The sequence below is a fragment of the Apodemus sylvaticus genome, chromosome 7, assembly GCF_947179515.1.
Source record: "Apodemus sylvaticus chromosome 7, mApoSyl1.1, whole genome shotgun sequence".
In the NCBI taxonomy this organism is placed as follows: domain Eukaryota; kingdom Metazoa; phylum Chordata; class Mammalia; order Rodentia; family Muridae; genus Apodemus; species Apodemus sylvaticus.
Window position 1 is genome coordinate 51745528 of NC_067478.1, and position 12116 is coordinate 51757643.

The window sequence follows — 12116 nt, forward strand, 5'->3', positions numbered from 1 at the left end:
AGGAGGATCAATGGAACAGGATTGAAGATCCAGAAATGAACCTATACACCTATGGCCACTTGATCCTCGACAAAGAGGCTGAAAACATCCAATGGAAAAAAGATAGCCTTTTCAACAAATGGTGCTGGTTCAACTGGAGGTCAGCATGCAGAAGAATGGGAATTGATCCATCCTTGTCTCCTTGTACTAAGCTCAACTCCAAATGGATCAAGGACCTCCACATAAAGCCAGACACTCTGAAGCTAATAGAAAAGAAACTGGGGAAGACCCTTGAGGACATCGGTACAGGGAGAAAGTTTCTGAACAGAACACCAATAGCGTATGCTCTAAGAGCAAGAATTGACAAATGGGACCTCATAAGGTTACAGAGTTTCTGTAAAGCAAAGGACACCATCAAGAGGACAGATCGGCAACCAACAAATTGGGAAAAGATCTTCACCAATCCTACATCAGATAGAGGCCTAATATCCAATATATATAAAGAACTCAAGAAGTTAGACTCCAGAAAACCAAACAACCCTATTAAAAAATGGGGTACAGAGTTAAACAAAGAATTCTCACCTGAAGAACTTCGGATGGCAGAGAAGCATCTTAAAAAATGCTCAACTTCATTAGTCATTAGGGAAATGCAAATCAAAACAACCCTAAGATTTCATCTTACACCAGTCAGAATGGCTAAGATTAAAAATTCAGGAGACAGCAGGTGTTGGAGAGGGTGTGGAGAAAGAGGAACACTCCTCCACTGCTGGTGGGGTTGCAAATTGGTACAACCACTCTGGAAATCAGTCTGGCGGTTCCTCTGAAAACTGGGCACCTCACTTCCAGAAGATCCTGCTATACCACTCCTGGGCATATATCCAGAGGATTCCCCACCATGTAATAAGGATACATGCTCTACTATGTTCATAGCAGCCCTATTTATAATTGCCAGATGCTGGAAAGAACCCAGGTATCCCTCAACAAAAGAGTGGATGCAAAAAATGTGGTATATCTACACAATGGAGTACTATTCAGCCATTCGAAACAATGAATTCATGAAATTCTTAGGCAAATGGATGGAGCTAGAGAACATCATACTAAGTGAGGTAACCCAGGCTCAAAAGGTGAATCATGGTATGCACTCACTAATAAGTGGTTATTAACCTAGAAAACTGGAATACTCAAAACATAATCCACACATCAAATGAGATACAAGAAGAAAGGAGGAGTGGCCCCTGGTTCTGGAAAGACTCAGTGAAACAGTATTCGGCAAAACCAGAACGGGGAAGTGGGAAGGGGTGGGCGGGGGGACAGGGGAAGAGAAGTGGGCTTACGGGACTTTCGGGGAGTGGGGGGGCTAGAAAAGGGGAAATCATTTGAAATGTAAATAAATTATATCGAATAAAAAAAATTAAAAAAAAACGAAAAAGAAAATATCTAATGAAATAAGCACTCATGATGCAATAGTGTTTTTTGAACTGTGTGTGTGTGTGTGTGTGTGTATGGGGAGGCCCAAAGTTGATTTTTTGGAATTGTCTGCTAATGTCTTTCTACCTTTATTCCTTGAGACAAAGTTTCTCAATCAAAATTCGGAGCTCTCCTGTATGTCTAGCCTTGCCATCAAGTTCGATTTGTGAGTTCCCTGTTTCCATCCTCCTAAGATGGAAATGCAGAAGGACCACTACACTCACTCAGAATTTATATGGGTTCCTGTGGATCTGAATATGATTCTCAAGTTTGAGTGGCAAGTACTTAACTACTGAACCATTGTTTCTTGGTACGATAATCTTTAAGATTTCCAAAATGTATTCCTAACCAGGGAATGGCTAAATTTTGGACTGGAGTGAGGTTATCAGAAGACATTTGGATCTTCACAGTGAAGAGGAATTCCATATGTTAACTGAAAATTAAAGCAAGTTAATTCCACAAAATATAGAAGATACACAATTCAAGGAACACTAGGAGGCCTTTGTGGGAAAAACTTAGCAGTAAGAAGTACATGGGCAAATGTTGCTGGGGAGTCAAGGGATGCCATTCTCTTTGCTCTGAAGCAGGGCACCATATGCTTTTCTGTGAAGTTGAAGGATGCTATCACCTTCTCTGCCATGTTAAGCTCCTATACAAAATTTGAATTTAATTTCTTGAAGCTCTCTTCCCCACAACTAATACTACAGTGAAGACATGTGTAGTCTAATACCCAATATATATTTAATATTATACATGGCTCAACATCTGGTAAATTGGGAGATCCTCCAGTATCTAAGTATGATTTGCCTCTTCTATATATTTGTGTAAATGTGGCTCACTAGCCAGACAACCCTTCTCAAAAGACCAGGTGATGCTCCTGCTTATGCCCCAGAAGCAGGCTTTAGTTTCAGAGGAACTAGAATAATTGAATCACATGTCACTGTGAAATAAGGTAACACTTCATCTTCTTGACACTGCAAAAGCTCCTTTTACAGTCCTTCATTGTTCTTTAGAATAAATCTTCATTTTGTTTTATGGCTTCATCCCCTGAACTATGGTTGCCTGTGATCGTGCACATTATATGTAAAGCACTGTAGTTGTATCTTAAAGTGTACTGTTTGTGTACTTTCCCTTGCTTATAGGGTAAATAGCAAAGGAAAAACACTGTATTGGGGAAAATTAAGCTTTCTGAGATAGCTTTTATGAAATTTTATTTTCTTCCTCTATTCCTCATGATTAATCATAGTTTAGAACATAAAGGAAAAAAAATAAGAATAATTACTATAGCCGGGTGTTGGTGGCACATGCTTTTAATCCCAGCACTTGGGAGGCAGAAGCAGGCAGATTTCTGAGCTGGAGGACAGCCTCATCTACAAAGTGAGTTCCAGGACAGCCAAGTCTCAAAAAAAAAAAAAAAAAAACCCAAAACCAAAAAATAAAACAACAACAACAAAAAAGAATAATTACTATAAGGTTCTCTATTGTTATATCCCAAATTTTGTTTTCTAACACAGAGAAGCAAAATTTGAAAACAAAAGTCTTCAGACAATATTTTCCTAAGCAAGGAATGTTGAGATGGAAGAAATGGTTTTCCCTAGGGAAGAACATAGCAATTGCATGTCCAGTGCTAAATGGTCATTCCTGAAAACACAGACAAGTAACATAGGACTGAACAGGCAATATTTCAGAGTATATATATTTATAGATACATGCATATAATACCAATTAATGAAAAAAGAGGCCATGGATTTGAAAGAAAACAATAACGGGCATTGGAAGGGTTCAGAGGGAGGAAATGGAAGGAGGAGATGGTATAGTTAGTTATATTAGGATTTTAAAAATTAAAAATACTATTGAATGATGAAATTTATCTTTCATGTTCCTTTGTCTGAACTCTTTGGAATATATCCCATGTTAATATCCTATATCTTCTAGGCACAGTACCTGCTAGTGAAGGCTAGTAGTTTTAAATCTGTGCCATTTCTTGCTCTGTTAAAATAGAGAAAACCAGATTCTGATGAGCAATGAGTTCTGTAGTTTCATGACTGATGAGACACTTTGTAATCAGGGTGTGATATCATCAGAATAATGGTGAAGGTATAAGAACTAGGATGTGAATGCAGATGAGAAGGCAGGGTGACTTGTTATGCTAAACACTGTATAATCCATTCCACTTGAGAACTTCCTTATTTGTTTGCGTATAAGCATGCCAGGACACATACATACAAGTGATCATTTTTTCTGTTGAAAGTTATTGCCTTAAGGGATCGGACATTTGTTCTAATTACTTTGCTAATCATATTTTATAACCTTTATAATTGCCTTCAAACACATTCCACATATTTTTGAATGACTTTAATGATGATAAATTGTCAAACTTTGAAAGTGAATTAGTACTAGGTATCTTAGAAAATTTCCTGTAGCAAAAATCTTAGAGTCAGTGATCAAAAATTTAAGAGATTGATGGGAATAAAGGGTTAAAAGTGATTCTGCACTAGGAAAGGTTAAAGAAGAGTCAAGGGCAGAGTAGAGGATAGAATATTGGGAGACAGAAATAACACTAAAGGCTTTTGAAAAGGTCATATAGAAACCCACTACTGTAGAAGCTTTTGTATGCATATTCTAAAAGGCTTAAAATGAGGTCTCCCTTTAGGCAGGATACCACAGACTAACACAAAAAAGCCAGTAAGTTCTTGGTTAGTGAGGTTTCAAAGACCCCGAAATATTTTTTGGTGACTCTCTAAAACTTGAAGATATAATCCTGTTGCTGAAGATATCATACAACTAAATCCTAGGACATAAAACAATTGATCTGTTATTAGCCTAGAAGCTTCATTCCTATTGGATGGTTTTCATAGTGCATAAGTCATCAGTCTTAATGCAGCTGTGGACCTTGTGATATTCAATAATGACTATGCTAGATAAGACACGCCCAGTCGGGCGGTAGTGGCACACACCTGTAATCCCAGCACTCTGGGAGGCAGAGGCAGGCAGATTTCTAAGTTCGAGGCCAGCCTGGTCTACAGAGTAAGTTCCAGGACAGCCAGGGATATACAGAGAAACCCTGTCTCGAAAACACCAAATCTAAACAAACAAACAAACAAACAAAACAAAACAAAACAAAAAAGACACGCCCACTGGTACAATAGTAGCACGAATGTCATAGGAGTAACCAACCACTTTCCATTAGATTTAAGACCTGCTCCATAAAATGACAATCATACCTGACATTATTATTGGGACAAGAACTTTAGGTTAGACAAGTCATAGGCCATAGAATATAACTCATTATTATTATTATGCTGAATGGACACAGTATTAAATCAACTCCTAGTGACTTGTTAGTATACCCATAAATTAATGCATCTCTTCCTTTTGCAATAGAAGTCCAAGGTGTAGGGAATAAGAGAATTCAGCATGCCAGCCTAAAATGGGATACATATCCCCTTTTCTTCCTCCCTCCCTTTCTTCCTCTCTCCCTCCCTCCCCCCATTCTTCCTTCCTTCCTTCCTTCTTTCCTTCCTTCCTTCCTTCCTTCCTTCCTTCCTTCCTTCCTTCCTTCCTTCCTTCCTTCCTTATTTTCTTTCTTCTTCCTTTCCTTGTTTCAAGACTCAGACATCACTGGGGAGAGAGGGTATGTAAGAGCCAAAGGTGGTAGATGAGCAGAAGGAAGCATATCCTTCAGGAGACAGAAGGGTAGCTGTTCATATCAACAGCAGTGGTAACACCATGCACAGAACCTTCAGAAGCTCAAGCAGACAAAATGCTAGCATAGAAAGGGAAGTGCCCTACTGTTAGGTGATGAGCTATTGGTAATTTCAATTGTGGGAGAAAGAAGGCCAATTTTATCTAACACTATAACCCCTAATAAGTTGACCATGCTCATGCCTTAGTGGAAGGCCACATGTCCAAGTATATTTGGGCAGCATAAATTGCCTTTGATAAGAGAAAAAAACATGATACAGCGGCGGCTGAGTAGTGAAGGAGTATATCTGGAATAGGGTTGGGGGGGTGAACATGATTAAAAAAATCGTTGCATGAAATCCTCAATGTAGCAATAAAATATTAGAAATAGGTAGAACTTTATGAATTAGTCATTTCCTTAGGTCATTTTAAATTAAACACTGACAATTCCATATGCTTCAACCTAAGAAAAAGTTTAACAACAAAAGTGTGTGGAAGAGGAATCTCCAAGTTGTCAAATACTGTTTATTTTGATTCTGATGCTATTCTGAAGGCATTGAACTCACTTACCAAAAAAATTGTCAATCAGGCAAAGTAAAAAAAGCAGAAAAGCAAAAAACCAAATATACAAAAAAACTGGGCTGAGAAATCCAGAAACAGAATTTGCACTACTGTTACAGAACCAAGAATTTTTTAATCATTGAATTCTCTAGGACAAGATGGATGAGTAAGAATATTTGCAAAGGTAAATGACAATGATATTTGCTTAGGGTAGGCAAAAAGTAACCTTTAGCTAGAATCCTATTTTTAAGTGGCTTTGAAATTTGAATTCACAAAATCTTAGTGTTAAAAAATTTGTGAGTTTAAAATATTAAATTAGTTTGTTTCACTTTGCTTCTGAAAATGGAGGTACAGTCTACATTGGGGTAGTTGTTTTGCAGATCACAAATAAATTCAGGAAGATGCTTCTTGTTGTAGATATCACTCAGCTGATACAAGGCCAGACTGGCTACACAAAGCCCTGGATTTAATCTCTAGCAGCAGATAAACTAGACATCATGGAGCCCCATGTCCAGAATTTTAACACTTGGGAGATAGAAGCAGGAAGAGCAGGAGTTCAAAGTCATCTTTTGTTACACAGAAGTTGGAAGTCAGTCTAAAATACATGAGACTCCTCCATTACAAAAACAAAGAGGGTGGTTTGAATTTACTAGACTAGATAGGAAGAGATTACAAGGAAGCAATACTGAGAAGAAGAAAATTATACTTAGTTTGCTTGTTGGTTTTATTTATTTTCTTTCAAGGTAGAATCGCTAAAACTTAGCAAAAATCTAAAATCTTTTTGATTTTTAGAAAAAAATATGTGAGTCACATAGAAACGGGAATTCAAGGGATGGGAGAATTCTGGCTGTCTCCACAAAGGAGAACCCCAAGTGCTTCATAAACTCTGGGCACCACTTATGACAAGCAGAGTGTAGAATAGATGAGTAGAGACTTTGACTGCTATTCAGTATCAGGGAGTCAGAGTGTAAAGCCAAAGACTAAAGGGAGGGCTGATGAGATGTCCTGGAAAGCAGAAGTGCCTTCTGTAAAGACCATAAACCTGAGTGAAAGCCAACTCTTACTGGAACACGCATGGTAGGAGAGAATTAATACTCTGACCTCCAAACATGCATTAATCATGGCATGCATTAAATAAAGAAATACATTGGTAAAATGTTTAAACTAAATGAAAATACTATTTATGGGATTATAACAAAATCATGAGTTTTTGCCTTTACTTCACAATTTCTAGTCATTCAAAGAAACAGAATGCCACTCATATTCAAAGGAAAATGTAAATTCATAGCTAAAACGCCAAAGTTTTGCAGATGTTATCCTTAACTAGCATGGACTTAAGCTTTAGCTGTTTTCAAAGATGCAAAAGAACCTGGTCATAATTAATGAGTTAAAATAAAAAAAGGAATAAAAACAAAAATAGAAAATGCAGAGTAGTGGTAAAAAATTAAAAATAGTCTTCTGCCCTTACCATTACTACTTTATACATTAGAGACACCAATTTCAGAGGAGAAAGTGGGCAGATGTGAAATGTGTCTTCATGTCTGAGAATATCTTACTAAATGATTTTGTTACTTTTTCCTTAGAAATACTGAGATTTATTTCCAGGGCTTCTTTTTAAGGCTATCACTACAACATTGTAATCAACAAGAAACCTCATTTGGGAACTCTTTCATTTATCACTAGGCACTAGATGAACCAGCCAGGACTGAAAGCAACTCCAAGGCCAGCGTGTTAGACCTACCAGTAGAGGTAATGACTTCAGCTTACCCTGCTTTGGTTTGCAATCCCCAAATCCATTGCTAACCCCGCTCCTGGTTTCGATTCTTCCAGTTGTGTTTTCCTGCACAGCTCAGGCAGCAAACTGAAGAGCTCTGTGCTACCATTGATAAGGTCTTGCAGGACTCCTTGTCTATGGTAATGCTGTAGAGTAGAATGTGCTATTCAAACCTTTGCTTTGCTTTTCTTTTCTTCATTTCCTTCTGTCTTGCCACGGTGCCTCATAGGCTTGTTCTTCCCTTTCCCTGTGTTCTTTTCTTTTCCAGCATTCTTCCGATTCTCCTTCACGGCCCTCACAGACAATGTTGGGTTCTGAAACAATCAAAGTATGTATATAATTATTACAGTTTACTGTACTGTTCAATTTTTGCATAGATAATTTCAAACTGTCATTCAAGGCTCAGCAGTACACTAAGAAACCAACTCAGTTGCTAGCAATCAGGGTATACACAGCAAAGTACAGTGTTCACTCTTGCTTCTGTTTACGTGGATACACATAGGTCAGTCTTCACAGAACTGTAATGTAAAATTACTTTTTAGCTGTGAATCCATTTCAAACAGTTTGAAACCAATATTCCAGGGTTTTAATATTAAATGTTGGCATTTTGTGGATTCATATGCCAAATTTCTACCTTATATTAGTTTTGTACTATAGCTTCAGTATTAATGTAATTTACATATACTTAGAAGTGTAGATATGTAGCAGTATAGGGCAATACCAGAGCAGGGAGGTGGGAAGGGGTGGATGGGGGACAGGAAGAGGACTTATGGGACTTTCGGGGAGTGGGAAGCCAGAAAAGGGGAAATCATTTGAAATGTAAATAAAAATATATCGAATAAAAAAAAAGAAGTGTATATATGAAGCTGACTAAAGTAACACTCTGGCCGCTCTTATGTAAGTGTTAATTCAACAGTTCTTTGCTTCTTACCAGTTGAATTGATTTCACTGTTCTGTGACTTAAACAAGCAGAACTTTGGAGACATTAGACTGTCAGAGGAGTTATTCTGTATATTTGGGTTTTTTCCCCTCATAATGTAGCTGTTTTCATTTGTTAGGACAAAGGATACAGATCTCTAATTTTATGTCTTCCAATGCTTAATGTAGCTCTATTCATCTCAATTTCAAAATATACTTTGTTTTTCTTTCATGGATAACAATATTCCTCTTTATCATTTACAGATATACTTTTCTCTTTGACTGAATACAAATACTTTCAACATAAATTGTTTACAATGGGATATTATATATCTGAAAAATACTTTTAATATACAGATGTTCATGGCTTAAAGAGTCCTCATTTTCAGTTGTGAAATTACAGATAAATATCATGAATTTTTTTTTTTTGTGGTGTTGGCAGTTTTCTTTGCTTCAAGTATCGATTATGTTCATACTATGGGCTTGGGCTTTGAGGGACAAGAAAGATAAAGACAAACCAGATGAAAATTCTAGGGAGTTTATTACAATTGTAGAAGAAGAAGAGAGAATTTACTCTGGAGATCCACATGCAGAATGGAGTCAGAAAGACCAGTGATAATATCTTTAGGCCAAGGCATAGTAATATATGAATTTCCTGAGGTTGCATGACTTATTTATGTAAGGATGTTGAAAAAGTCAGTGTATTTGAAATTTCACAAGCCAGGGACAAACAGCATAAAACTAGTTTGAGAATCTCTTTGTTATGGTATAAAATTTGGAATTGATGAACAATATAAGAATATAAAAATGATCATGCTGGTTGCTGGGAAGAGGCTACTAAGGAAGCCAGGAGTACAGTGACTGATGGTGAACAGGAAAGGTAGATTCAAAGGAGAAATGGAGAAATACATGTGTTTGGGGCTTGATAATAATTCACATATGAGCAATAAAGGAGAGAAGGCATGAATGAGTCCAACATCTCTGCTCAGGGCATAGTGAAATAGGTGCAGAAAAATGGAAGACACACGGTGTGGCAATTTAAGTAATGTTTGTACGAGAATTGTATGAAAGGAGTCATTCAGTTTGCAGCTAGTAGGAAAGATGTGGGTATCACATATTTTGAGTCTGTACAGAGTGCCAAGGAGCAAAACATCAGAGGTAGATAGAGGTTGATCCATTCAAACATAGTCTAAAGGTTATGTTAAGAGGATAATCGGAGCAGAATACTATCATGAAAGCTGTGAGAGTGTTTAAGAGAATGGAACTGTTTATTGCTACAAATAGGGAGGAAAAAAGTATACAACAGACATTATCAAATTTGACTTGTGTATTTTGAAACTATATTATTGATGCTTATAGGAAGATCATGCTCAAATCTAAAATTTTACAAATTTTCTAGAATATAATCTTTTTTGAACATAGAGATTTTCTTGTGTGATAAAGTAAACTTATATTTATAATTTTTAAAACATGTTTTCTGCATGTCTCATTCTATACTTTTATCTTTTGTCTTTTTGTATCCCTTTGCCCAGTTTTCTTTCAAGTCAGATATTTTTATATATTTGTTTCTATTCAATGTAAGACTGTGTATTTGTATGTAAGACAGTCTTATATCTTATCCAATTTAATATTTGGAAATTTAAGCCAGTTACATTTACTATAATATTTATCATATCATAATGACTTCTGTTACTTTTAATATTTTCAGCTTAAATCTTTTGGGTTTTTTTGATATTTTGATTAATTTTTACTTTCCTTTAGGTAATTGACTTTTACTAATTTAAAACTGAAAAAAAATTAGAAAATTTTATAATATATGTTGTTATTTTTGTGGTTGCACACACATTTTGGAGAGTGATTTCTGGGTGTTGGCAAACCAATTCATTCTTGATGATGAAAGAAAGAGAGACACTTGAGGGTGAAACAGCCTCAGAAGACTGAACCCTGAGCAGCTTTGCAGAAGCGTGTTTGTTGATTCTTATACAAAAGCTAATTTTACAGTAAGGCATTTCTCATACTAGTCTCTGATCTGATATATGTGCTGACTGAAGGTACATATGATTCACATGCTTCTCGGCCTTTCATGTGTACTACTTGCAGTGCTCAGTAATACAAGAATTTCAAGTTTGCCAGGACGTCTTGTGACTGAGGTCATGCAAAAGCCCTAAAGCTCCTTCAGAAACATAGTGCTATGAATCTTAGAAAGCAATCACTGATCAGATACAAAAGATTTCCTTAGGGCTTAGGTGTACCTGAAAACAATCCCAGCACGCTGTGTTCATGCCAGATACAAGGTTTTACTAATTTTCCCACTACACATTCCCCTTTTGTTTAAGCTATGTTTATTTATGTTGAGCATTATATTTGTGCTGAAGGCTATATATCCTTAAAGTAAATACAGCCTTTTCTCTAGCGTGCTGTTGCACAGTTTTATATAAATAAGCCAGGATACATTTCAAAGCTAGTAAAGTTATTACAGCAAAAACAAGTACAACAATTGCTAGAATAAGAAATCTGTAAAAATGATGCATAAGATGGAGTGAAGCTCAGGTATCTGCAAGGCTTTTCACAGCATCCATTTCAGTCATATTAGACAATCTGTTTGAGAAAGTATCCTTAATTTCTTGATGTAAATTGTGAATCATTTGGGAAGAATTAAACTGATTCATCAAATGCATTTTTACTTTTTCCTGATCATACTTGCTTCCATTAAACTTTAAAGGTTTAATACAATAAGAAGAAACATGCCAACCACATCTAAATCTCCTTTGTTTTTTCTAATAAATCTAACTGATTTCTAATTAGCATTACAGCTCATCTCAGATCAGCTATTTTGTTAACTTTCCCATCTATTTTATTCTGTTGAGCCCAAAGTTCTACAGAATGCTTATGGCAGGTTTTAATAAAATCAGCAGTTTGAATTTCTTTATGATGCATCAGTCCAGCTGTAACAGCAGTAAGTAGTTACTGCAATAACTCCCATTAAAACGGCATTACAAAGTCCAGTCATTTGGCAAGTTCTTGATACTCTTTCAGCAAGCATCTGCACTAATGTCATCACTGTGAGTCTAGTGTCACGTACTCATGGTCTTGACCATTTCACCAGCATCTATAATGCTGATCTCACACTGCAAACTCAACAGTGAGGACTGAAAAGCATATAGGTAACATGATACCTCAAGCAGCTTATACATTGTATCAGATGCTCTGGAAGAGGAATGACTTACTCTAAAATTAACTTTAGTGTAGCGGTCAATAACTTCTGCAAAGCTGCCCAGATAGCTCAGCGTGTAGAGCATGAACCTCCTAATCACAGGGTTGTGGGTTTGAACCCCACATTAAGCACCAAATATTGATCAACTGCTTCACTCTGGAGTACCTATGAGAGACACTTAAAGATGTAATAAGGCTTCTCAGCAGCAGGACAGAAGAGCCTAAGAGGACTGAACCCCAAGCAGCTTTACAGAAATGTATTTATTGATTAATATGCAAAAACTAATTTTAGAGTAAGTTGTTCCTCATACTAGAGCCTCTGATCTGATCTATGTGCTGCCTGAAGGAACACCTTCACAATTCCCAGTCCTTATTGTGCACCATTTGCAGTGTGCAATAATACAAGAATCCTAGGTTTACCAGTAGTATCTTGTAACTGAACTCATGCAAAGCCATAAATCTCCTTCAGAAACACAGCTCTATAAATCTTAGAAAACAATCCTATACAAAAGATTTCCTC

The 12116-nt window shown here is 36.6% G+C and overlaps 1 protein-coding gene across 1 annotated transcript in view; it reads left to right on the forward strand.

Annotated features, from left to right (window-relative positions):
* Nucleotides 1-12116, forward strand: part of Mlip (muscular LMNA interacting protein) — a 192970-nt gene that overhangs the window by 68240 nt on the left and 112614 nt on the right. Inside the window, exons 6-7 of the mRNA XM_052187783.1 lie at nt 7375-7440; nt 7734-7793. Of these exons, the coding sequence (XP_052043743.1) occupies nt 7375-7440; nt 7734-7793 (126 nt within the window). The remainder of the gene's footprint in view (nt 1-7374; nt 7441-7733; nt 7794-12116) is intronic.